The 27,902-nt window shown below is 44.6% G+C and overlaps 1 protein-coding gene across 2 annotated transcripts in view; it reads right to left on the bottom strand.

Moving 5' to 3' along the window:
- Nucleotides 1-892: 892 nt before the first annotated feature.
- Nucleotides 893-27,902, bottom strand: part of TFAP2B (transcription factor AP-2 beta) — a 28,507-nt gene continuing 1,497 nt past the window's right edge. The window contains exons 2-8 of one of the 2 annotated variants that reach the window (XM_008055871.1): nucleotides 26,123-26,149; nucleotides 24,465-24,923; nucleotides 19,777-19,837; nucleotides 12,198-12,417; nucleotides 10,349-10,467; nucleotides 8,099-8,240; nucleotides 4,675-5,318 (exon numbers count right to left, since the gene is read on the bottom strand). In XM_008055871.1, the coding sequence (XP_008054062.1) occupies nucleotides 5,018-5,318; nucleotides 8,099-8,240; nucleotides 10,349-10,467; nucleotides 12,198-12,417; nucleotides 19,777-19,837; nucleotides 24,465-24,923; nucleotides 26,123-26,149 (1,329 nt within the window). In that variant the 3' untranslated portion in view covers nucleotides 4,675-5,017. Of the gene's footprint in view, nucleotides 5,319-8,098; nucleotides 8,241-10,348; nucleotides 10,468-12,197; nucleotides 12,418-19,776; nucleotides 19,838-24,464; nucleotides 24,924-26,122; nucleotides 26,150-27,902 lie in introns of both variants that reach the window. The other variant, XM_008055872.1, reaches the window with a different exon arrangement.

Below are 27,902 nucleotides of genomic sequence, written 5' to 3'. Positions count from 1 at the left end.
GTATGCATGTTTCTGTTTCTGCTTTTTTAATACTTAAACTAGGCAATTTTGATGTAGAAAAGGACCTGAGGAGGTTTATATTTTGCTGATAAGACTTCGGGCCCCAAAAGAAGCAGAGACTCATCCAAACCATATAACATCTTGGGTGATTTTGCTTTCCTGGCCTCAAGGAAGATACCCAAGCCTTGGGATAAAATACAGCTTGAGATGATGTTTGATCACTGCAGCCCATTAACCCAAGTGAGAAAAACTGTAACTCTTCTAGACAGTCTCTGAGCCAAAAGTAAGAGCCGGCATCCTAATAGATCTACACTTTTTCCTCTTCTTGGTTAAAAGAGGTTTTTTCCCTTGTTTGTTTATGCCTTGTGCTGCTAATAATGTCAGGGTCGAGTTTAATTCTGAATGGGTGTAAACACCTTCAGATCCCAAGTCATGGGGACAGCAGGCCACACCCAGCCCTGCAGAGTTCCCTCCTGTACCTTCTTCATAGATCTTCTCGCCAAAACTAGCAAGTGGGAGGAAAGTGTCATCTTTTACATGGACCCAGAGTCTAGTTATTTGGGATTTAACTTTGACTCTTCAGTTTTTAAAGGGCAAAATAAACCAAAAGATGCAGTTAACATGAACTTTTATTGCAAATCTGGTTAGAAATAGGAGAGAAGCGTGTCAATTTTGAATTTAAAAAAATTTAAAACACCTACCAGTGAAAACAAGTGTTCATTTTTCTGAGAAGCAAAATTTATTGTATTTCTGTTGTAATGAAAACACCTTGGGTGTTTCAGTGAGGGGGAACAAAACGAAAAAAGCAAAAAGCTTCTTGCTATACTTTTTTTTTCTGTCTGTAGATTTAAACAATATCTACATTTTAAAAACTGAAGATGAAAACACAACAAAAACACAACAATCTTTTTATTTATGTAAATCAGATTAACACTGGACAATAAACCAATTTCTACCCATTACCATAACAGCTTGTTTATAAAGAACAGAAAAATTCAGATAGGATTCTACCTAGGGTCAAGCGGTTTTTTTAACCACCCATTCACAGAGGTATAGATTCACAGATAAATAATCCCAAACTACTTGCTCGCCGTATTTACACATTCCCATTAAATTAAGCATAAATAAATATATACAAACTTAACATGAATACCCTCCAGAGCTCTTCTCCTGAAGAGTCAATAGATTGATATTTCTCGATTGTGTGGCAAAAATAATGTTGGAGAATTAGAGACTAACTCAAAAGAGGAGTCGATTTTGGCATTTAAGGAAGGATAGTGTTCATTCCATTTTTAAAAAGAAAACGAATTCAATATTTCTTTTTACGCCAGTAATTTCACATACATTGGCAAAGGAGGGGAAATGCTATTTGGGCTCTTGAGGCAACATCAGATGGTTTAAGGTTATTATTTCCTTTTCACATAATGTATTACAAGTACAGGATATCAGATGTGATGACAAATTCTCTATAAACACTCTAACTAGGAATGCATTGTACCAGAGGAACAGTGTGTAGATAGGTTCGGGGTTTCAGGTTTTCCATTCGACCAAAGTTTTCATAGGATATGAAATAATTGCTTGAGAGAGAGTGGTTTCCTTGGCCAAAGAAAACAAAACAGCCAGGTTTTTAAAAGCCTCTTGGTTCTTTATGTGGGGATGGCGAAAGCTAGGGTGTGGAGGCCAGAAAGAAGATGCTTAATTGGGGGTGAGGGAGGAGGGGACAAAGTTACCTTCCCAGTCTGGGAGTGAAGTTAAAGATCTTTGAGATGATCCTCACCCAGAACATGTCTTGCTTCTCTTGAAACCCATAGTACCTGAAGGAGGTGGCAGGGTTGGGCGGAGAATGGTCTGGAGATCTTTAGAACCTTTCAAGGAACTTGGAAAGTGGAAAGTGTGAAGGCAGCACTGCCACATCCTGACTCCTTCCTGTCCCTACCTGTTTTGGTTTGGGACTGAGCATTTAGGAGTGGGCACGCGGCGGCATGGATGAAATGTCTAAAGAGTGGAGGGGGGAGGGGATTGCAACTCACCTGTTTGGTTTGAAAACAAAGCTCAAAGGGGCATGTCTTAAACGTTTCCTTGACTTAAAAGGCAAACTCTTGCGTTAATCCTACTGTTTATTGATTTATAGGCCCAAGGAAACCAAATCTTTTAATAACTTAATTATCAGATAAACGTAGCGGGCCTGGCTAACGAAAGCAAGGGGGCGGGGGTCCTACATGAAAGGAGAAGTAAGGGAGGCAGAGGTGGCGGTGGGCTCTCTCCACGCAGCGAGGGGAGCGGGGGAGGCGCGCAAAAGGGTTTGTTCAGATGGAGCCTGAAGGAGCGCGCCAATAAGCGCGCAGGGCAACCAAGGGAGCCTGCGTGGCCAAGTGAGACAGCTCCCATCCCATCTCCCCCTTTAGGAGCATGAGGGCGGGGCATATTTCCGTCCTGAGGGAGGAAGGGATAAGCTTCCGATTCCTGGGACATTTCTAGGCCACTTTCCCTTCGGGAGCAGAAGCCCGGGGTGGCCGCTGGCAGAGCCGGGCGCCCTCCCCGCCTGCAGCCCGCGGGGCACCGCCCCTTTACCTACTGGAGAAGGGGGCTTTCTCGGTCGCCTTAGCCCTTAGGGTGAGACCGAGAGCGGGAAGGGGCCCCCGCGGCCGGCGGCCCCTCCAGCGGCTGATTCTATGTCCTCAACACGACTGGGCGCGTGTGGCCCACACGCTCTCAGGACCTGCACAGTAAGAGCAAGGCGCGTCCATCGCGTCCCTCGCACGTCACACGCGTGGGGCGCGTTGCCCTGCAAGGAAAGGAGACGATGGTGTTCAGTGTGGTCTCTCCCGGCCTCGTGCAATCAGAACACATCTAATGCAAGCGGCCAGACCCTCGGACAAAGGCACGAGTCTCTCAGCTGGGGAGAGTGTCTACACTCTCCATAACGTCTAGCTCCCGCCCTTTGCACTTCTCTAAACACGTCTAGGGCTGGGCCTGGAAGACCCAGAGGTCCCAGAAGGAATTGGGATTAGGAGATGGGCTTCGGGGTGATCTTTAATCGGCGCTTGGGCCCTTTCGGTGACCTGAGACCTCTCTAACGTCCTCTCTTCCCCCAGTAAAAACAGGCAAAGCACTCAGCAGGTTCCTAACACTACAACCACCCCCCTCGCCCCAAGGCCAGAGGGAAGGGGTGCAAAACTGTTTGGAGTGGGACCAGAACATCTGAATCTTTATTTTCAAAGGATGTTGCAAGGTCCTGTCTACTTTGTTAAATAGGCGCGTGTGTCTACACTAAATTTATAGAACTATTTCACCCACCTCCCCTTATCCATGGATATTTCTCACTGCTTTTGGGAAGGTGCAGACAATGAGTTCCAGATCCTATTTCATGATAATGCTAAGATGGAGCCCGAAAAAGGAGCTGGGCTGCCAGAAGTGAGAAATATGAAATGCATGAAACTTTGTCCACTAGGAATAGTCCCAGTGTATCCAGAAGGTAAAACTCAAAGCTGAAATACATTTCTTTTCATTTTGCATTATTTTACCATCATATGCCAAAACAAGTGCAGGTCTGGGAGGGAAAAATGCTTCATTCATATCGTATCTTGTAAGAAAGCAACTGTTGCAGAAACAAGGAAGCTTGCGACCTCCTCCTATGCAAAGCTGCATTCCCCCGTTTACAACAGCAATCGCCAAAGAACCCAGGGAGACCAAATCCATTTTAAATGCAGGGCAATACTGTTAGGATACAGCGCTCTAAGAACCCTTAGTCTTCTCCCTTAACATTCGTCTGCAGACCCCCACCCCCGCCGAATTCCGGTGTTGCAGAATGTTAGCTTGTAGATTCAAAGCTGCTTCCACCATATTGGCCACTTTCTAAATTATTCCCTTTGAGCTTCTTTAAAGAAGTGCACCTGCAGAATTCTGACACACAGGCTTTGATTAAAAAGGGATCGGATTTTTTTTTTTCTCTGTACCTTATAGATTGTGTAGGAAGCCCAAGTCCTCTTTGAAGAAGCTCATAAACCATGCGGGCAAAGCTTTGGAAAACAGAAGAGAATGAAATGGTACATACCCCTCCGAAGGAATTACATACTAATCAACGTATTCATATTGTGTGTGTGTTTTTTTTTTACTATGGTTCTTAAAATTGGTTGATGACACAAATATAACAAATGCAAGATTCTCTGTATGCAGATGCTGGCAAAGCTGGGAACTAGTAACATTTTCTGAAAGGAACTGATGATGAGTCTGAATCAACTTTTTGGTCCGGATTTTCCTCTGCCGCGGGAGCCTGCTCGGCCGGCCGGCTGCAAAAGCTGCAGCCTCCGCCGGTCCCCGCAGGCCTCCCGCCCGCCGCCCTCGCCCTCCCTATTTAAGCAAAAGGCCCAGGACCTGGGCCGCGTGGTTTAGGGACGCAGGGCGGGGCGGGAGCACCGAGGGGGCCCAAACAACGCAAAAGGGATAACCACACTCATTGTCATCCCAGAAGATTCCCGTAACAGTGTGAGGATGCCAGGGCAGTGTAGAAAAGGGTGGCGGGGAGAGGGACGAGTTGAGGTGGAGGGCGGGGACTGTGAGAGTTTCCTAAAAAAATACTTAAAATTAAAAAGTTCGTGCGTCTCAGTCAACCAGCTCTCAAAGCACTGACACCAACGTTTCTCCGATTTTCTTCCAATAAGTTAGCGTTTTTTCTCATGTTTAGTCTTATGTTTATTTTCCAAAGGGGAGGGGAAATCATGGTTTTCTTTTATTATCAGTGTTACTAAGCTCGAAAGAACCGAAGTGGAAAATCCGGACGGTTGTCTCCAAGTGTATCTTGAAATAGACACTGAGAACCGATATTGTTGCTCCGTTGTACGCCTCAGTTTTTTTTTTTTTTTAAGTTATTTAGCTTTCTTTTTTAAATTTTTGATTGTATATGTATTCTACCTAATATAATTCTTCCAAAGCCAATCCAATATTTTAAAGCTAAAATTAAATTTCTGTTTTTCCTTTTGTATTCAAAACATTTTTCCTTCTTTTTAAAAATTTTTTTTCATTTCCTGTGTTTCTCCTCCTTGTCGCCAGTTTTACTACCTGGGCCTTCCCCAGACGTGTGCCTGTTAGTGGTGGTGTTGTTCAAGAACATCTTGTCCATGCCTTTGAGCGCCTCGGTGAGATAGTTCTGCAGGGCCGTGAGCGCCGCGCAAATGGCCGGGGCGCCGAAGCCGTGCGTGATGAGGCTGAAGTGCGTGAGGCAGCTCTGGATCCCCGGCTCCAGGATGGGGCTGGGTCGGCTGTTTCCGATCGGAGTCCGGTCTTGCGCCAGCAGATCCGTAAATTCTTTACAAAGTTGCCTGCAACGGGGTGGGGGTGGGGGGCACAGAACACCACCTTCAGTGTCGTTGTCATTGGCATTAGAAAGGAGACGCTCACACAAGCCCAGAGGCGCCCAGTCACCGAGGAGCGAGGCTAATGTGGGCGATTCCGCTCTGTTTCCTTTCCCAGCGCTCTCCCTTCTCGAGCAGCTGGGACTGGAAGGAGAGCGGGGGTGGGGAGGCAGTGAGTGCACTCCTTCCACCCCAAAGCCTTGCCCTCCCCGCTTCCGTCTCTGCCCCTCCATTCCAGGACCGCATGAACTCTGCCTTGGGAAATACGCTGGGCTTTGGCATTTGATTTTGAATACTTCATAATTTTGAGCTCCTACCTGGCATTTCTTTTGAGCTATTTTCCCCTCCTCTTTCCTGCCTCTCCAACAACCTCTTGGTGATCGGGCACAAAAAACACTGAAAGATTTAGGCCCCTCGGCCAGAAGCCTGTCCCTGGCACCGAAGCAGATTGCTGGAGCCTTCTATGGCCGAGGGCAAAAAACTGTTTATTCTAGGAGAGAATGCTGATTCCATTCAATGTAAAAACCTGTTTACCTGCAGTATTTGGGGAGGAAGATATTTTCTGCCTCTCCTCCCCTTTCTTTCCTGCCAGTGTAGGCTACTGAAAATCTTTGTATTACAGGATTGTTGTCAATATAAAAGGATTCCCGCATAGTTTAAATAAAACCTAAAGGTAGGCTGTTAAGACACTAGGGAGAATAGATTTTTATTTGTTGAAGGTTTTTATTTCCTCAAGGCACCTACAATTTAGAGGAATCCCCCAGCCTTAGAAATCCTGTGTACCTAACTATGGATTGAGCTTATTTGAGAAATTTTTAATATAGGAGCTGGATGGGAGGGTTTTAGCCCTGAAGGTCAAATGGCTTGGCTTTGCTGGCAGGCAGAGGCACAACATCCCAAAGGCCACAGCTTTCCACAGATTGGCAGACTTCTCCTGTCTACCTGCCTCCACCCAGCCTGTGGGTCTGTGGTGTTCAAAAAAGAAAACTACAGACTTCAGTCCCAGACTCCCTATGGGATAACCTGACAGACACCTTGGAAGACTTGTCCTAGCCAACAGAAAAATGGGATAGGCAACTGTATTAAAAGGACCCTGGGGCATCTTTTCCAGGGTGTTACCACATTAGGGTAGAGGTTAAACCCGATGAGGAATACCACCAGCTCACAGCTGAAAGGTTGTTGTTTTAAGACAAGTGGATAGAGAACACTAACAGGCAGCCTTTTTTTACCCTTTGTTTCTCTATTTGAAATACACACAGCTTCATAACCAGAAAGAAATAGGTAACAGTTCTGACCAAAGTAGGGCCTTTCTTAAGTTCTTGTGGCACCTTAGAATCACCTGTTGGGTTCAAATGCACACTCACATGTGCCTAGCTCTAGTTATTTCCAATTTTGAGAAGATTTGAGGATAGATCCATACATAAATAGCTTGAAAAAAACTCCTTAACTGATCTGATACCCCAGGTTAACAAGTGCTGGCTAAGAGAAGCCATAGTGCTTCAAGAGGAGACAGTTCTATGCAGTCCTTAAGGGAAATGAGAGTTGTTTGTGGAATCCCCTTATCTGATTTATACAGTTTGCTTTTATTTTTTCCCTAAAGTATCCTTCTTTTATAAAGCACAACAGGTTCTCCACCACCAGACACCAAGGCAAGGGCTTGTAGACAATCTACTGACAAAGACCTATTGTACTGCCAGTTGGTACAGCAGAAGAAAATCTACAAAGAGAGTGGGAGCCAGGTTTCGATCACCGGGAGAGAAGGTTAAAGTCTTTGCTTAAGTTTGTCGATTTACCAAAGTGCCAAAAAGGAAATTCTGAACTGAGGAGAACAAATGCTTAGAGTCAAACATTTTAAATCTTCAAAGCTCAAACTGGAGTCTGTAAGCAATTAAAGTTCTGGGACATTAATATTTTTTGACCCTGCGGAAAGGGGCAATCAAATTCCAATCACGTCTCAAAAACATCTGGACAAATTTGAGCAAATGATTTTTCAGCCTTCCATATATTTCTTTAAATTACGCTGTCAACGGGACAAACCGCGTCCTCGAGCACTAAATAAATGAGCGCCGCTGTTTGGGCCGCGCCTGTGAGAGAAACGTGCGGGTGCACGCAGCGCCACCCACCGCAGGCCTGAGCCGGCCATAAAACACCAACAATATGACACCGAAGCCAAAGACAGGAGTAAATCAAATAAATAGAAAACCCACTGTAAAAGTTCAAATGAGCTCTAGACCTAAATTTAGCCAGAGATTTACTGTTTTCCCCTCTGGAGTTGTAGTAAATTTTACAAGTCTGTGGAAGATGACAAACAGCAACGTTGGAAACGGAGTAATTAGAGCTGTGGGTAGAGATGAGTACACGTGGGTGACATATAGACACCCTGAGCGAGCACACATGGCTGTATGGATATGACAGGGAGATAGATGTGAAACCCAGAAAGAAATATGCACCTAGGAATTCAGGGGAAGAGTTGGAACAGGACCCAGCCAGCAAAGGTCCACCTGATATCCCCAGAGTTGCAGAAGAGAACCCTAAGAAGTCTGGTTTCAGATTAACAAAGCCATTCTCCCCATATTTGGAAAGACAAGAACTGAGACAAGCCCATAGCCCATCAACTCTTCCAGCTCCTGAGCATCTGGGGTGGTATCCTATCCACTTGCTACTTTTCTGTCCCCACCGCCTCGGCACCAGCGGGGTGGCCCAGCCAGGTGAGAATGAGTTGAGAGCTGAGAATCTAGGACACTCACTTGGTGGCCAGCAGCATGTTCTTTCGGGAGTGCAGGTCACTAGGGTCTGTGTGCTGCCGGTTCAAATACTCAGAGACAGCTTTGGCGGGAAACTCTGTTTCGCAAATGTACCCAAAATCCCGGGCTAAGTGAACAGCTTCTCCTGAAAAGACAGCAATGGAGGTAATAATCAGCATCCAGTCTCTACACATCCCAGAGCAGGAAACACTCCCTTGTCTACCTTGCTAATATATCCAGAGGAAGCCAACTGCTGGAGTCACAGCAAAGGTGCGATATAACCAAAGTAAAAATAATTCTCAAGCTGTAATTAAGGTTAACAGGACCAACTTTGTTCCTGCTTCTCTTTCCAGCCTCTCCCTGTGCTAAGCCCTAGCTAGACATCCCCTGAATAGCTATGGGGGTAGGAGAGTGGGGGTTCCACATCCCTTGCTTTGTCTTAAGGGAAAGGTGTAGAGTCACCTTACAATTGAACCTAGACGTTTGGCTGGATATTCAAGTCAGATTCCATCTTCCTTTTAAAGAATCTGTTACACCTGCTTTAAATAAAATTTAGAAGTCACCACCATCTTTCTATAATTGTATTAGGGAAAAAAAATCATATAAATAACTAATATATATAAACAAATTCATGTGTTTATATGTCCACATATATTAAAGAATATATGTAAAATGTATGTGGAAAGAGAATTTCTATCCAGGAATGAAATAATTATTATTCTTGTCTCCTTTTCCTGCCAGTCAGGCTTCAGGGGTTTCTCCCTTTCAGAGGTTTCTGTCATCATCCTCCTACTTAAGGACTTTTCACTGCACACAGATGATGCAGCAGCTGTAGAAAACTGGGGTATCTAAAGTATTCTTCATCTTATGTGGAAGCCCCTTTCAAATAAAGCATTATTACCCTTTAGAGCACAGCCTTAGGGGCTCAAGGGAAGATCCCAAACATGAAAAAGAGATATGCTGAATTATCCCATAGCTACATTATTTTAAGGAGCCTAACTTTTAATCATTATTATCATAACAACAGAAGACTTCGGGCATGGTGCTTACAAAGATTCATAAAACCAAAAACTGCCAAACAAATATTGGTATTTCAGTGGGGTGTTTCCAGTTTCCTTCCTTCTCCACCAAAATCCTTGTCCTGAGCTAAGATTACCTTGACTGCTTTTCAAAATGAGGACTGTGATATTAGCAATTCCCTGAAGGGCAAAATGTGAAACCTCCAGGCTGAGAGTCAACTGCTAATAAGTGTGGTCTGGAAATTCAGTGACTGCTGCCTCTGGAGGGTGTTTGGTCTAAGCAACTTTGCCTTAAAGATGGCAAAGTACAAGGCCTATAGCTATGATGACTTATGGTTGCTGCTTAAATATTCTAAGATTCTCTCCTCTAAAAATCAGCTCCGTACTCGAGTATCATAATATTGCACCCATAAAAATAGAAGAAAAACAAAACAAGACCTACAAGCTAGGCTAGGTAAAAGCCTGCATCTTCCTTATTAGGGCCATCTGGCTGTATTTCCTATCCCTTCCCACAAATTCAGCTACAAATCCTCTTGTTCCAGACCGTGTAGATGATCCTGTTTATTACACACCATAAATATCATCCCCAAACCCAAACTGATGGGCAAATTAGAAGGCGCTTATTACAATTGTGGACCTCTAATTCACAACTGATGAATCTACACTGAAGATCATACCTGACTCCCCTACATATTTCTTTATCCCTCCTCAACATTTTTTTCCTAGGCACCATTGGCCTTATTAAGCTATCAATATTTCAGTAACAAATATGTGCCAGGTAATCTGCAGGAGATTGGGCCCTGAAAGTGACAAGAGTTTTAAAGTAACCATTAGGGGTCATGAATGCAACTGTGTTTGCTAGCACTGACAATTCAAATCTGGGAAGGGAAGTGGTATAGAATAGATGTTGCTTAGAGTTACTCTTGCATGAGTTTATACGGAGGGTGTCCCACACGTGGCAGCAGGGGTGACCCCCGCTTTGGCTTGGAGACTGGACCTGAGCACTTTTTAGAGCACAAGGACTCTCCTGCACTTCCCTTGGCTTCTACACAACTGCTGGCTTCCCCTAAGTAAAAGCACCTTTGAACCTCTCTCAAGCAGCCGCTTGACATCCAACTCATAAGGGCACAACAATCGCAATGATTTCCAGTTAATCATGAAACGTGTAAAATGTCAGCTTCCAACCGACAGTTAAGCTCAGCCACTTCGTGAAATGGCCACATGTCTTGCTTACCTTCCACCAGGGAGGTGAGTAACGTGACATTTGCTGCTTTGCGCCTGCCCGCGGGTAAATTCAAACCGATTTTTTCTAGCCTTTCTCGCAAAGATCTCCCCCCATTTTTCGATTTGGCTCTGAAATTGCAAGAATTAACATTCTGATTAACCTCAGAGTGTTCCTGAAACAAAGTTTAGGCTTAGCAATCTAAAGCCCAGTGGAGCTTGAAGAGGTTTTAACTTGAGGTTAGCACATTTTTCCCCCTTCCTTTTGGTTATTTGCTGATAGTTTGCTGAGGCTTGCTTAATTTCTGCAAGACAGAGAATTTTTTTAAAAATTTAAGTCACTTTATTTTTTTATCTCACAAGGAAAAAATGATACCAGATGGGAATAATTAGCGTGTGGGTTGTGTGTCCAAGAGAAGGTAGAAGTCGCACATGCGTGCGCTCACACATTCCTTCCTTGTCATGAAGCCAGTGACATGAGCAGAAACTGGGCAAGCACAACCTCGCTGAAAAGAGGAAAAGAGCCAGGTGGCTTGGAGATGAGAAGACACTTGATGAAACAGGTGGGCTTTCCGAGGAAGGGAAGCCAAGAGATGCTGTATAATGGAGTTGTGTTAAAAGAATAGGATAGACTAAAACATGAAATTGATAATGATGATAAGACTAATACTTTTGGGAGTTTAGTTATGTGATAAGCACTTTATATTGAGTATCTCACTTAATCTCATAGCAAGTTTTATACACACTTGCTCAATGATCAGGGGGTGACTGAAAGCTTCCACATTCTGAGGCTCAAATGACTCACTTGAAAACTTAATCGAATTAGGGTAGAGGAAAGAGGGGACTGTCAACCTCCAAGATCGGGTAACTCAGAAAGTTCCATTTCATACAAAGTCACCTTCCTATCAGGTATACTGCCAAAGAGTTCAAGTATTGCCAGGGATTTGGGGGGAGGATTAAAATCTTAAGACGAAAACCATCTCTTCCTCCATTTCTATGTGGAGGACTCAATCTATGGGTTGAAATACTGGGAAGTACTCAACTATTTATACTTCTACAGTAGAATTACTCCTCTTATTGGTGGTGGTGTTATTGAGGGAAGGAGGTCACGAACTTAGAAAAGAGTTTTCCAAACTGTGAGGCACAATGCATTAGTGGCCAAATGAGGTGGTCACCAACTGCATTTTAAAACACGCACCTAAAAATAAACATTTGAGTATATTGAAGGTATGAAGAGAGATGCTTCACCAAACTTGTTTTAGGGGTGTGTGTGCTTTCTCTGGGGTCATACCCTTAGGGTGTGTGTGTGTGTGTGTGTGTGTGTGTGTGTGTTTTCTGGGGTCATAAATAAACATTTGAGTATATTGAAGGTATGAAGAGAGATGCTTCACCAAACTTGTTTTAGGGGTGTGTGTGCTTTCTCTGGGGTCATACCCTTAGGGTGTGTGTGTGTGTGTGTGTGTGTGTGTGTGTGTGTGTGTGTGTTTTCTGGGGTCATACCCTTAGGTTGGCGGTGTCCTGGCGGTGGGAGCGCGCAGGACCAGGAAAGGGAAAGCTTCCCAGGGCGCAAAATCGGCGAGAGCAAGCGGCTGCGCGTTCCCAGGGCGCAAAATCGGCGAGAGCAAGCGGCTGCGCGTGCGCGGCGCGGGCGCGCGAAGCGTGGGTGCCTGGGCACGGGCGATTGCGCGCGCGGCCCCGAACACGTGGCGGCCGCGGCCCTCCGTACGCGCGGCGCCCAAGTCGCGCGCCGCCCCCCCACCCCTGCGCTGCTAGGCAACCGCGCTGGCCTTCCCCTCGGGTTCCGCGTGAGTCATCTCCTCCCCACCCGATTAAAAAAATAAAAGGGGGTTGGAGGGGCGTACCTTCTGAGGACGCCGCCGAGGAGAGACGCGTTGAGGCATTCGGGAGGTGAGAGCCGTCTCTGAACTTCTCCCACCGTGACTTTGTACTTTGAAGTTGAACTGAGCAGAGACAAACGGCCCGGGACTGAGCAAAACACCTCGCCGGTGTTGACGGACATGCCTCCCAGGAAGCCATCTTTATTCATCATTAACGAAGTCACAGATTTGGGAGGAACCGGAACTGGCAAGAGAGAGGAAAAAAATTGGCCATAAAGGTGACCGGGTTTCGATCCTGGTGACCGGCTGATAGAATGTGTCATTGCATAAGGCCCCAGGACGGACGCCAAGTGGAAAGCTGGGGAGGAAGTGTTTGCTCCAGGGGGCTGCGGGGCGTTCAGGGCGCTGCAAACAGACGGAAATGCCATCACTCTTCTGCAAACTTACCCCTGTGTAGATAGACGAGTGGCACTTGCTACAGCCCCGCTGTCTGCACAGATCAAGAAATCACACAACCCTGAGTTTGGATTGTGCTGTAAACCCAGGCAAATCCTACTCCATCACGTTCTATCTCTGTAACCTTAGACATCTTACTGAATCTCTCAGTTTTCTTATCTGTGTCGGGGGACGATAATACCGATTTTATTTGGTGCAGAAGCTAGTGGGGATTATCACCATTCAGGATGTGAAATGGTAACACCAGTGGGAACCCATTTCTCTTTTCCTTTTGGACCCAAATCTGTAGCCACCACCAGCGAATCGGCAGGGCGGGCCCCATGAGATGACGTGCCCAAGAACAAACAAGTAAACACCGCTGAATTGGGGAGTTGGGCTCAAAAGAGCTGTTCCACGAGAGCTGCTCATCTTTTTAAAGTGGGCCCTGTTCTCTCCTATAATAACAGCAGATTCATGAAAAATGAACCCAAATGCTCATCTTCAGTGAACGCGATTCTACAGTGACATGAATTTTGTTTACAAATTAAAGCACCGGCTGGTGATTGTTTGGAGCAGTTATGATTTACAACAGGTGCCCTGATCAATCAACCAATCACTCTAATTCATATGAGCAGCGGTCTTGCCTTGCCCCAGTTGTTTCATTTCGGCAAGTAATTGATAACAAACCTCACTCAAGGTATGTTTTATGCAGAAGTTAATAAGAGCTGACAGCTGGTTGCCACTGTTACCCTGGCGCATTCAGCCTTCCAGCCTGTATTTCTGTTTAATTGTGTTTCAGTGTCATCTGCACGTCAGAAAGAGGCTGGGCTCTTTCTGAAGGCTGGGAATAAGGGACAGTCAGCCTCCCAGTTTCCTGGCAGTCTTGCCCCTTGGACTTCAATGCTCAAGCCCGTTTTTGTTCTATAGGCTCTGGAAGCCCCCATGCATGCAACTTCTCCTCTAACTTGCCCTACACCTTAGATTCTTCCATTGGGATATGAAACCCGTAAATCTTTACAGTATTGTTGATCGCCGGTCCAGAGAATGTATTGAAACATACATTTTGTGTGAAAAAAAGAGATTTCCATTCCCACCTATTTGATAATGACTGTCTCACCCTATCATTTTGATAGGGGGAAGATTCATTTTTGGAACTGGGCAGGGCCTAGCACCCTACATGTCAAACAAGATGCAAACCTCCCTTGTATGAACCAGACTATCCAATACTATTTCAGTAACAGATTGTTTAGAGACTCCTGAAAGCTAGGTAGTCCCTGGATCTTTTATTTACTATGAATTGCATTTGGTCCCTTAAAAACACCTTGTGGAAAAGAGCTTTCCTAGGAGAGTAGGTGGAAGGACTAAAGCACTCCCTTGTGTTACTCCTTGGTAGGCATTTTAGGATCTCTGGATCTGTCCACGGAGCCCAACACCTTGTATCAGGTGGACAAATGATGTTAGGCAACAGAATGGATCTACACTGTCATAGGGTGGGGCTGGTGGATACAGAGGAAGGTTTCTCCCTCATTCTCACATCAGTGGATCTGCTTCCCATTTGAGAGTGAACAGATGAAAAATCGAAGTGTGAATATTAATCCGATTTGAGTAAAATCTGGAGTTAAAGTCACTTAATAGATGGGTGATTGGGGTGGAAACACCCTGTCATTTAATTCTCATATACAATATCCACATCTATTTTAATCTGTCTTATTCTTCACAGCAGTTCTGAGTGTCATAATTCAGATTCACACTGAAGGCACTATTAACAAATAATTTATGCTAATAGGAATCGTCATTAGGAAAACTTGGGAGTTTCCCCAAAATATAGATGGCCCTTTGTAGTTTTAACATTATGTGAACTGTAGAAATAAATTATATTTGAATCTCATCTTTAACACTCAGCAGCACTATTTTTATCTTTAAATAGTGTTTAGAAAGGATATATTTCAACAGCAGCAACAACAGCACACCCCACTAAGCTGAAAGAACTAAGTTCAGTTCCTGCTTCCTACAATGGATAACCAAATTTCTTCTGAGGATTGGAATTTTTCCTGCTTCTTCCAGTCCCAGAAGTCAAATATCTTGAAAATCCAGGCCTTTAGAGACACCTCACAACACGCCCTCTAATGTCACTATTGTTAATTGTTTGATTTGCCTGACAAGAGCTATTTCTTTTGGGAAGAGTGTATTGCTCCCTCCCAGGGGTTATACCTTTCTGCGTATGCATGATCACCTAAGTAACCCCAATCCAGTCAGCTTCTGTTAGCACCACTGCCCTCTCTGAGAAGGTTTTTGTTTTATTTTATTACTACCCCAAAACAGACAATGTGAGCACATGTGCTTCATATTATATTTCCATTTTCTAATTTAAATATCATAATATTGTTCTTCAAGTTCTAAACCTCACTCCTTAGTATTGGTCCCCTAGACTACTAGACCGTACACATTTCTGATCCCAACTTTCCTTTAGGTCAGTATCTCCATCATCATCTACTTTCCCCTCCACTTTCATGCCTGCTTGGCTCAGCTGATTAACTCCATATTTTATTCTCTTTGTCTTTTTCCTTCTGTTTTCCTCCAACTTATCAATAAACCCAGAGTGCAACAGGGCCTGGTTGATTTGCTAGTAATTATAAGCACACTGTTCCTGCTCATGGAACCCAGAGATGACTGAGATAGGTTTCAAGCGACAGCAGGAAATGGTAAAGAAATGGGGCATAGCAAAACTCAGCATGAAGCTTTCAGTTCTTTACATGTTTACAATTTTCTGTGCATACATTAAAAGTGTTTTTTTTTTTCCTTTTCAGTTCTCAGTTGAGTGGCATGGCCAACTTTTGGATGTAGCACTTGCAAAACTAACTTCCCTCCCTTTCCCCCTGCATTATGTTGGGAGAAGAAAAAAAAGGTTTACAAACAGATCAATATTTCATTACAGTGACTGGAGTTTTATTTAAGAGAAAAATAAGGGACTGTAGAGAGCTAAAAATGATAATAGACTAGGTCTTAATCTCTACACTTTAAACTTAAGTGTGAAATCATTGCTTTGAGATCTTTGTGTTTGTGTTTGACTTGATCTGCTGGTGGGGAGAAGGGAAAAAAATGAACCTTACAGATTTAAGAAGTAAGTCCCTCTAAAAGGCACTCTTGACTTAAATATGTAAACTACATTGGAAAACAACCAAGAAGTTTAGCATTGATTCAGAGTGGCCCCAAACAGTGAAATAATTACTTTTTATCATCAAAGTACCCTTTCCTCACTCATGTATAATTTCTCATCTACCTCAAGGTTAAATTTTATTCCACATATGTATAAATGTGAACAATGAAATTGTGGGAAGAAAAATAAAATCATTTCCACAAATAAACCTTGAATGAATATATATATATATACATGTACACACACACACATACACACACACACACACACAACTACAGACATCCAGATCCAGTATTGGCATCTTTTAGGGACAGTCTCAAAGGTTGGAAACTGAATTGAGTCTCATCACTTAGTATGTGGAGCATTGAGCAAGTCATTTATTGTCTTTTTGGCTCAGTTTCTGCACTTGGGGGTGTTGGAGAAGAGTGTCTAACCTTTCTGACTTTAAAATTCTATGAAGTCTGATCACTCCCTGGGTGACTGGAATGTGTCTCAGGGTCTCTAGTTGATAAATCACTATTGGGATCCAAGGCAGTTCTGAAAATGCATACTTCTTCCTTTGAGTGGAAACTCATACCTTCCAGAGGCTCTGATAGACTCTCAGTGCTTTTTACCATCCAGGTCGGAAGGAAGAATCCCAAAAGAACCCATTGTAATCAAAATTTGGCAATTTTTTTTACTTCCTCTGAAAGAAAATTCACACCAATCAGTATTTATGTGGGGAAGGGGCCAGAACTAACGGGAAAGAAAGTGGGAGAGAACGGAGTTTGAACTGAAACTAACCAAACAGGATATCCCTAAGACCAATGAAAATGCCCCACAGTCACAACATTTGAACCTTGGACTCCAGCCACTGTAGCCTTTCCAAGAAATCCCAGCATATTTTCTGTTGTCTGAGGTGTTAGACAGATTGCCTATTGGCTTCTGATTGCATCCAAAACTTTTTCTTGCAGCCTAGGTGAGCCCTTTTTTAGTTAGGCAATACGAGATGTTGGCAGTGATCACTTTTATTAACTGGGTACACCCTCTCCCCCACTCACCGCCCAGATTTCTAACCTTAATGGAACCGAGAGCTAAGAATGATTTTTTAATGTCTCGTTGGATTTTTAGACTGTTAATGTACCGAATCCTTCTCATTATTACTTTATTGATTGCTCATTGACCAGCCCCCTTCAAATCGTATTAACCACCCTCTGCCGGTTTAGATTAGGAGAGTTTAAAAAGCACCTTTCATTACGCCCTCCACTCCTGCCATGGAGTTGAGACTAGGCAGCTTAATGGGAGCTCTAATGGGGCAGCTAAGAGGAGAGGGGCCACGGTCCCTGCCGATTGCATTAATAGCTCAAAGGGGGCCAATACAGAAAATTAGCCGTAAACGAGCTCTGGAGATCTTCAAATGAAAGAGCCATTTATCACGCTGGCTACCTTCACTCCACTCGTTTGCTCTCTCTACTGGGAACAACTCATTTCCTCTTAACTAAATTACTTCAGAAATGTCAGCTAAGCCCAGATAGCAAACATAACAAGAGAGAGAGAGCCTATAATCTATGGGGTGATATTAACATAGGTGAAAAATTAGACTGGTTAAATTTTAGGTGTGGGGGCTTGCCATAATTGGAGAGAGACACATATCTTTTATGCCCAAGTCTTCTGGCTTCAGAAACCCAGGCTGAGACCCCCATACCTGGACTAGTTGCCAGCCTTTCATTAACAAGAAGAATTTGTTTTTAAAAACCTGTCTAAAAACCCATTAGAAAATATATTAAGCAATGGAGACTTCTGACAGTTACTGAAATTTAGAATATTTAGTTCGGAAAACTTTCTCACTTCTTACAGAATTAGTCTCCTGGAGAAATCCCTCAAAGGAGAAGGGGTGGGCAAAAATGGGAGACTGGAGTGCAGGGACGGGGCTAATGAACCCATTACTTTAAGTGGTTCATAGTGGGTTAGAAAAATAAATCAAGCACTTATTCCTATTTTGCCTATGGCTCTCTAAAGATAAAAATATGATATTAGGATCTTTTCTTCATGTAATAAAGCAAATATCTCAAATATTAAATAATGGAATTGGCCTGCCATTTCATATTCATACCACGCCCACTGAATCAATCAAAGTGACTGGAGTGCTATGTAGATATTTTAAGCTGTACATTTTTTCAAAAGCTCTAGGGGACATAAAATTTACTCCAGTGTTTCCAAAAACAGCACTAGCAACTTTAGTCAATATTCTTTTTTTTTTCTTATTCCTGGAGATAATCTTACACATAAATAATACGCATAAATAGTCACATTTCGCTGACAAACATATACAAGCTCTGAAAACCGAAGCATCCCACATCTAAGAATATGTTCAGCTCTGTTTTGCTAGGCAAGCTAAGTTCCAAATATTTTTATTGGCCTGCCTATTAATAACATTTCTGATTGGTCATCTGTTGGGCATGTCCCACTGACAGCCCAAATGATGTTGCTAGGATACGGAACCATGAGCTAAGTGGTTATAGCTTTCCATGAAAAGGGAGGAGGAACTAAAACAGCAACAACAAAAAAAGCCAATGGAGTAGATCCCCCTCCCCAGTCAACCAGCAATTAACCAAGAGAAGACCCAGGAGAAAATGGTGAAAGTGAGCTGTCAGTCAGTACAGCTGCCAAGTCAAAGCACCAAGCCTGGGTATCCTAGCAAGCCCAAAAACTGGCATTAAAACCTGAAATGATATTATCTAAAGAAGAGAGGGAAAGATGTTTGGAGTAACACTTTAACCGTTTTGCCCCAAACCTTACTATTTTTCAGGATATTTTATTCCAACACCAAATGGCACCATTTCAAGTATTGTTTCCCCCACCCACCTCGTAAAGCTACTCTTCCTGTCTGTGTAAAAAAAGACAATTTAGAATACCTCACCCTGTTTGGAATTCCTGTTCCACAACCTTCCCACTACTCCAATCTGAGTCTGGAAGAGTTACTTCCCAAAGTATCTTTTCCTTTTCATTGCTTTTGTGAATGTCAAGTGGCGCAAGTGGATCATAAATGACTGAAGTTGGTGATTGTTGACACCAAGCATAGGGACAGACTTTCTCCAGCATCGATACGAAAGGGTTACAGTAGTAAAAACTGCATCTTCAAATACCAGTTCCAGTGATAATTAAAGATTGCACTGTTTACACATTTAAGCTCCTAAATTTGGGGCATGTGAGTGACATTCAGGCCTTTTGGCAGCCACACTAATCGCCAGGCATTCTCTCAGTGACTGTCAGAGAAGAGGAGAAAAAATTAAGCAGCTGCAATACGCTCGAAATGAGTTATTGTAATTACATTTAATTAGTTTAATTAGTTAATTATTTTGCTTACAGCTGTACAAGAGACTGCAAACATTTGTTAATATCACATGCCCTTTAACAGTATGGGGTGATTCCACAGTCACACTAAATCATGAATGCATATGTAGGAAGATTTAGAAATGTGCATAGGCTGTCTCAGCTTCTCAGGATGCAAATATTTAGCAACACATTTGGCACAATTTTTAAAAATAATAAAGGAAACATACAATAAAGGAAACATAAAACACAGAGAACCGGGAACAAAATTACCAACAAAAAATCAAATACAAAAGCAGGGAAAGAAGGAGCTGTCTCAATGACATAGGGTTTTAGCTCAGCGAATTCCAGTTATCAATGAAATAATTATAGCACATTCTTGAAGCCAGTGTTTCGCAGTCAGTTCTACACATAATGATAGCTCAATTATTTAAGATGTATCTGGAATGGCTACTAAATGTGCCATGAGAAAAAATGACAATAGTTTCTGTCCCTTTCACTGTCTCTCATCCGAGTTTCTGTCAGAGGTTTTCGATCTTCCTGGCCCCACTTTCTTCTCCCGGACATGCCCTTTTACCTAGTCTGAGACCCACTGTCCTATAATTATGAACAAACCTTTGTTTTAAAACCATGAATTACCCCAAAGTGAAACTCATTGTAAAGAAAACTTTGCCTACTTTTGGAGGGAATATTCCATACCTTTTTTAATGACAGACTGGTCCAATAGATTCATGCCGCTGTTATTGGCATCTTCAACTGACTGCGAATAAAAAACATCACTATTCAAATTGACTGGATATTAAAGAATTGCACACATAAATCATGTCATTCCAAACTGGAGTTTCTATTATTTCCATTTATATTAATTCACAAAGGGAGGTTTTATTATTATCATTATTACCTCCAAATTGACGTAGAAATGAAATTCGCCCGAATTATAAATTCTTCCAGTGGAAGAAGAGGAAAAAGGAAACTATGAGAGACATCTGGGATGCAATATTGGTTTAGTTATCATATGAAACACAGATATTACATATACAGATAAACCTTTATATTATGTGCTCTTATGAATTGTGAAAATTTGGCAACCGCTGAAAGATTTTCACCAATATTAGTAAGTGTAATTTCTGTTTTCCTTCCTATCCCAGTGCATCTTAACCCCAGAGCCATTTTACAAATACATAATAGTTTACATTATGGGATTTTAATTAAAGTATGAGCAATTTGGAATGGAATGCAAACAGCAACACATAGAAACATGTTTGCAGATCTCTAGGACCGCACACCCATTGCAGTCCATACATGTTCCTGTGAGCTGTGGGCTTCTTGCTGCACAATGACAATCCCTTAGAGGAACCTGCACAAGTCATCCCTCCTCCCAACTCTGCTGATGCTGCTTCCCAGCAAGGAGCACACCTGTTTGGAGGGTGGTAACTACAAACACACAGACACACACAAAGGCCTGGATCCTTCCAGTCAGCACCTAGGTGATCGAAAGGAATATTCACCTTTTGTGCCACAGTTTCATCCCAAAGAAGGAAAGTTTCATGCTCAAGCCTTGGCATCACTTCTGAGGGAAAATAGCTGTTGGAGCAAGGTTCTTTTCTGGCTATGCATCCCTGGGTGTCCAGAAGCAGTGGATTCCCTTCTCCTTTTTCCTACCCATAAATCTTTCCGAAATGTCCAACTCCTTTCCTTGACCCTTAGAAAACTACCTTTGGACCAACTTGTCATTCACTCCATGGAGTAAAAAGCAAAAGGCTTGAGAGCGTGGAGGTGTTTTCACAGCACCTCACATCAGCTCATGCTGCATCTCCAGATAGGGTATGAGTTCATCAGAAGAAAAAGACTGTCTACCCCAAGCAGCACTAGAGAATGAGACGATCAAATCACAGAGGGGGCATGTTAATTCATTTCTTTTCATTTTTATTAGTCTCCTGTTCTCAGGTGAGGAAAGTGTTATTCTCCTTAGGAACAGTTTTCCTTGCTGCAACATGCCATGAACCTCTTAAGAAATAGTAAAAAGCTGTTTAAAAATTACTTCATGTAACTTGTTCATAACTCCTCAGGGGACCCCACCATGCACACATGCACGCCAACACACTCGATTCATGTCTTTTTATGTTCATGTGTCTGCAGTGGCAGTGTGTCCTCGCAGGACAGAAACATTTGCCTGTGCTTACACCCGCCTGGACCTATGAGCCCCACACCTCACCCTCACGTCGGTACGTAAATATGTATAAACGCCTCATCAGCGACGTGGGGTAGTTGTGGTAGTTAATGAGAAGGCTCTTGTCTGATTTTCTATCTAATTACGGCCGCCTGCTGGGTTTTTGTACAGGATATTCACGCAGCATGCTGGCGCTTAATCGTCACAGGGAGGATCGTAAAGATTTAATTAGGACTGCATGCGGAAGCACAGAAAAACAACTCAGACTCGTAATTACTAGACTTCTTTAGTTAAAAGTGATACCAGGGGTTGCTTTAAGACACTCGGGTGTGTTTGAGTGTGTGGTAGTGGTGGTGGTGGTGATGGTGTATGTGTGACTGTGTATATTTAGGAGCTTGACTTAGCATCCTATGTTTAGACTCCGGTGGTAGAGATGAGGGGAGGTTGGACAGTAAAGATGGGAAGAAGAAAAGAGGCACATGGCAACGAAACAAACCCAAACTAGTATCATTTCACTCCCTCCTTCTCTCTTTCTGTAGCTGTTTTTCTGAGTTTTTAACACTTGTAGCCCCCCACCAGAAACACACACACACACACACACACACACACACACACACACACACACACACACACACAATGGGTGAAATGTAGCATACCCAGAACCCAAACAGCGATTTGCTAGTTTAATAGCCCCTGTGAGTAAATTGAAATAGAAATTGACAAGGCTTTATAGTTTCATTTAAAAAATATTAGAAGCATTTGGTTAATTAGCTCTCCTCCTTCTCTGTCTCACGGTCGGGGCGGTGGCCCTGCATGCATGTGTCTGGGTCACACAACAAAACCCTCAACCCACAGGCTGGGCAGCGCCCTTGGGGTCCCACTGGTCCGTGACTGGGGGGATCAGGAACACACACAGGTCTTTGACATCCGAACAAGTGACTGTGAAGTCCAGGCCTAGGCACCCACTGATCTGTCTTAAAGACTGGATGGGTGCAGCCAATCCATTCCATACCTGCAGGGAATGCCGACACGCCGAATGAATTGTAAAACTTTAGCTGGCACTCCAGACCCCTAACTTGGGAGCAGAGGAGTTGCAGCCTTTGGATTCAGGGTGCTGGTCCTGAAAACATGTCCCTCCACTGTCTGTCACCTGCCCTGGGTCACATCAACATCACCCTGGCCTCAGGAGTTCCGTCATGCCAAGGAGACAGAGAGCATCCTGCTTCTGCTGTTTCCCTCCAGGGACAGCTCTGGGTATATGCCTTACAAAGGTTTGCATGGAGGGTCATCCTGAGAAAGTCTGTGGGCCTCCCCACTTCCCAGGCGACGAGGGGTGAAGCCCAGGGAGAAACTGGGCCAGGGAAGGGTGGGGATCTTGGCGGACTCAGGCCTGCTCCCTCTATATCCAACAGCAGCATCTTGCCCCATGGGGCTCTGTTCACACAAACCCTCTAAATCGTTTCCGACGCTTCAACAAAGGTATTCTCCCAAATGCACACTGACATGGCCCTGTTTTTCTCTCACATTCTGCATTTCATCAAACGCTCAGAAACCCTCACAATTCTGTCTTTAAAAAATAAACAAATAAAACCAAAGAAATCTGCTTCTTCTTTTTGAGGAAAAATCCTGAGTTCCTTTGCCTGAGCCACTCGGCCTGCAGGGTGGGATGACACAGCATTAGCATCACCAAAGGTAATGGTGATGAGGCGATCTACTTTCATTATCCAGCACTTTGAACCGTACTGAGAAAGGTTAATTTAAAAACTTTCCCCCCCAGACACATATTACCCCGGTGCATTAAAAAAGAACTATTAAATATTTCCTCTTCTCATATGATATTCCGAAATGAGCAAAATCTCCAGACGGGGACAGTTAAGCTCGGTTAAAACAACAAAACCACCACTCTTATTACTATGGGTAAATCCAGCCAGAAATCAGGTAGTTCCATCTTTTAAAAAAAACCCAAAAAACTGAATTTCTTTTAAAACAACAAACCATCATAGACCACACACAGCATTTGATGCTGTCATCACATTTTACTGTTAATTTTTTTGTTCCAGCAAGTTAAAGAAGAGTGACTGATGCATCCCTTTCCCTTTCCCATTTTATTTTCCTTTGCTTCAGAGGTATATCTAAAATGATGCATAATATATACAACTATGCCAATGAAACTGAAGTGTCAATTAAATACCTTTCAACTATATTTATCTTTTCTGCAGACTTTTTAAATTAGGGCAAAAAAGAGACCTGCTCAGAATCACCCAGACAGTTTTTAGGAATCTTTAAAAAAAAATGTTTCTTTGTTTAGTTTAGCCAAGTATTCTCAACCAAATCAGGCTCCATTGTGTGGACTGCAGATGGGATAGTGGGTGGGTAGAGGGAGTGTTTTGAGCCTTTTGTTTTAAGTAAACACGTGATGCCTCTTCAACTGGGTTGGGGCATCGGGGAGAGAAGGGTGTTAATAGAGGAGGAAGACTGGAGAGGGAGGTGGAGAATATGGCTTTACACTCATTTCCTGGACCAAAAAGTGAAAATAATTTCCAAAATAGTATCTCCCCTCATGGACTTTCAAACTGAATTATAGCTTTCTGGGACTCCCCTTCACAAACATTCCATTTCTCGGGTGAAGACTGGAACACTGTCTTGCAGCGGGGTTCTGCGACTTAGGGAACATTCAAAACAAGACCTGGCTTAGACGAACACAGCGCACGTCTTTCTCCCAATGTTCACTGTCATGCTTAGCAAATTCTTTGCAAATCCAGCAGGAACCTCTGGAGCACACAGAGGGCCCCACACCTTCATGCTGGAGCCCCGGCTTCCAGGCAGTTAGCCTTTACCAGCCAAGTCAGTGGGACAGGCCCACCATGGGGTGTGCATGTTGGTGAGGAGGGAGCCAAGCCTGCTCCCACAAAGCACCAGAGAGTACGCAGGAGACCGTAGCTGAGGCAAGGTAAAAATATTAGACTTTATTCTAGTACTCTAAAAATACCAAAACACATATTTTTCTCCTTCAAGATTTAATTTCTAGAGGGTCTGGCCTCCCTAATAGGACCTCTGGAAATCGCCACTACGGAAGCCATGCATACGCACACGCATAATCAGTTCTACAGGTCCTGTCCAAGAGTCCTGTTCTAAACATGGGAACAACCTCCCCCAAGAACACCGAACCGCCCCTCCCCCTCCCGGGGCATCGCTCGCCTTGTTTGCTTGTGGTTACCTGGACGTCTTCCATGCCGGGATGGCCGAGGCCGTGCAGCGACAGGCTGTCACCCATGCCCGCGTCCAGGCCATGGTGCGCCGAGTGCAGCAGCACGTCCGGCCGGCGGACCGAGTGGTAGTCCCTCCGGGGATCCAGGCCCGAGAGCTGGGGCAAGGCGGCCCGAGGCTGAGGCAGGAGAGAGCCGGCTTCCGAACCCACTTCTTGCCGCTGCCGTTGCCCCCAGGGGTGCTGCTGGGGCTGGTGCAGTGGGTTCAGGGAGTAGGGGTCGTTGACGTGGGAGTAAGGGTCCTGGCTCTGGTGGTAGGGGAGCGGCTGGTAAGGGGGCGGGAAGTAGGGCGGCTGGAAGTCCGACGACGGGGTGTGGGACAGCGGCGGGGCGCTCGAGTAGGGTCCTTGGGACACCGAGCCCAGCTGGGAGAGCCGCGAACTGTGGCTCGGGACGCCATCGTGCCGGTCCTGGGAGCGGAGAAAGGGAGAGGCAGAGACAGAGAGCGAGGAGAGAGAGAGACAGAGAGACAGAGGCAGAGAGCGACAGAAAAGAAAAAAAAAATACAAGCGACAAATGGAGAAGCCCGGCTTCCGTACACCCTTCCAGGGACAGGGGAAGGAAGAGTCTGAAACTTAGACCCCCAAGTTGACTCAGAGGGCCACACGATTTCAGCAATTCCAAACGCGAGGCTTTGGGGAGAAAACGGGGGAGGGGAACCACCCATTAACTAACATTTTAGCCTTCTTTTGAGAGTGCAAAGCAGGCAAAAGGCAAGGAACTGTGTGCATGGAGGGAGATTTTAAATGCCTGAATTACTAATGTAGGAGTTACATATGGTGTTTGCTCCTCTGGGTTTTCGAAACGATTTTTTCCAACTCCTCCAGTGGTCCAAAGTACAACAAATCTAACTTCATAATATCTGCTGTGCTCCTGATTAAAAACCAACTTCTGCCTTCACTGGCAACCCAGCCGCAGCCGGCTGGTCTGGAGCCTTCCACACCACCTGATCAGTCCAAGGGCTCTGGGTTCCCGGCCACCCCTCCCTCCCCAGGAGGAATTAAGTAACTTAAATAGTGTTTGATTGAAACGGATCTCATTTGAAAGCATATCTTAAGCCCATGTTAACTTGAGTTGTGGTTCACAGGAGTTATTTCTAAGGTTGTTTTTCTATGTCTAACGCTATTATACTCCAGGGTGTGAAAAAGGAAGGACTTGAAGTTGGGAGGGAGGAAAAAAGCCCAGACAACTTATTCTAGGTCCTATCTGGAGTATAGACTAAGTGAAAGACAAATGGGGAGATGTGTATATGTGGGAAGGGAAGCTTTAAGTTTCCCTCTCTCTCCTCTGTGGAAATACCACAGTAACGTCTCCATGGTTCTTTTTGCAGAAATAGTCACCTAAATTTCCAAATTGCAAAGGCAAATAAAAAGTTTCTATTTGGCCTCCCCCTCCCAGCTGATTCATGGAGCTCAGACGGAGAACACACAATGCAGAGAGAAGCAGCTGCAGCCTCGTCCAATTATGGTGCTAAATTACCAAGCCAAAGGCGCTCAAAGGAAGACAGAGAGACAGAGTGTGAGACACACACACAGAGAGAGACACAGAGACGGAGAGACAGTGAGAGGAGGGAGCATGCAATTTTGGTAACACGTGAATCCAAACTCACCATGGATGAATAGGTGTGGACTAACATCTGGAAAAAAAAGCCTGGTTACTGCTCAAAATCAAACAATGATTTTTTAAAAAATCAAGGAATCCAGCAGAGAAGCGAGCTGGACTCGGGAGCTGAGCTTGAGGTGTTTCCAGGACAAGCCATCAAAAAAAAAGAAAAAAAAAATCCCCCCCCCCAACGAGATTGGCGATGCCTGTCACACACAGACAGAAAGGTTCATCTGTCTCTTTGCTGTCTTTTTGGCCTCTTTTCTTCCGCTGTTCTTTGGGGCTCCAGATGCAGTCTTCTTCCACCCGAAGCTGGGCTCAGACTGCTCGGGCGCCCCTTCCTCTCTCCGCTTGCCTACACCGCCTCATAATAATTGATATTCATGACTATTAATATTACACGAGTACTTTAAAGGGAGAATGGAGGACAAATGGAGCGTGAAGCAGCAGCCAGCGCAGAGCTCCCCTACTATTGTAAATGACGTTCATTCAGTGGAGAATTACTAGATGTAATCAGACGAGGGGGTTGGCAAAGGCAGACTGGGGAAAAAGTTTAGCAGGAAAGAGGCAGAACTTCAATTAACTGAGCCGGGGACACGCGTAAAGCCGTCCCTACTCCTGTGGACAAGGCAGGGAGGGAGAGCAGCGCTGGGTGTCCTCCTACTGGGAGAGGGCCTTTCCTCGTGGGGGAAGCTGACCGCCCTGGGTGCTTTGTGTGCAGATTAGAAGGCAAAATAAAAAGGGGTTGCTGCATCATTTGAAGGGGAGAGACAAGAACACCGGTGGGCCTGGTTGTTTACAGTGACAGTGACGTGGGCAGACTTCTAGTGAATGTGGAAGATGATGCTCATTTATTAAAGGACACGGGCGAGATGGGGGTTTTTCAATCTCCTGAGCAGCTTTTTCCTCTTTAGTGCTCGCACAGTCTGCAATTTTTACCTCGATTTAAAACATAGGCCATCAGTCTTCAAGTGCACCAAACTTATCCTTTCCAGGCAAAGCCAGGGGCAACAGAAAACCTTTTTGGATGTTTCAGGAACCCGTTCAACTGGCCTGACTGCCATTTCTGTTAAAGTTCAACCTTAGTCCAGACTTAAATAGGCTCCTTCCACCGAGCTGCTGGGTTCTCCAGTTTTTTGAGCAGAAAAATCTAGGCGGACAGGAATACCTGAAATATTCTCTCTCCCCCTCCCTTCCTCCCTCTTTCTCTCCCTCTCCCTCTCTCCTGTCTCCCTCCCCCTTTCTCTTCTTTCTTCCCCTTTCCACTCCACCCCTCCCTCTCCCTCTCTCCCTCCCTCCTTTCTTCTCTCCCTCCTCCTTTCCCATTAGCTAGTTTACTTTCTGTAAAGAATGAGTGCCACCCTGATTACTTGCCAGGACCCACTGAAATCCCTCTGCGTATACCTTGAGCTATTTTCACCACGGCCCCATCCCTGCTAATGTCGTGCCCACTTTGGACGCTCGTATTCTTTAGGACACATCTAGCGCCTTGACTTTACCATTACCCCGCCTGTTGAGGAAAGGAAAGGAAGCAGAACCGAGACAAACCCCACCAGGCGCGTAGGCGCGGCTCTGCGTTCCAGTCCGTACACAACCACAAAGAGGAAGGGAAAACCCCAAGCATCTTTCCGCGAAAAGACAAATCTCTTTCCTCTTTCTCTCTCTGCGCGCGCGCTCTCCGTCTCTCTCACGCACATCCATACACCCCACAATTGGGGTTGAGGGTTGGGCAGCGCTGGGGGCGCCCGGCGCCGCCCGCGGGGACGCTCGCGGGGCCCCAGCCCGTC

Source organism: Carlito syrichta, unplaced genomic scaffold (assembly GCF_000164805.1).
Source record: "Carlito syrichta isolate Samal-C Ts95f unplaced genomic scaffold, Tarsius_syrichta-2.0.1 Scaffold301997, whole genome shotgun sequence".
NCBI classification, from domain to species: Eukaryota; Metazoa; Chordata; class Mammalia; order Primates; family Tarsiidae; genus Carlito; species Carlito syrichta.
Note: the sequence above shows the minus strand (reverse complement) of the source record. Positions and strands in the feature narration are given on the sequence as shown.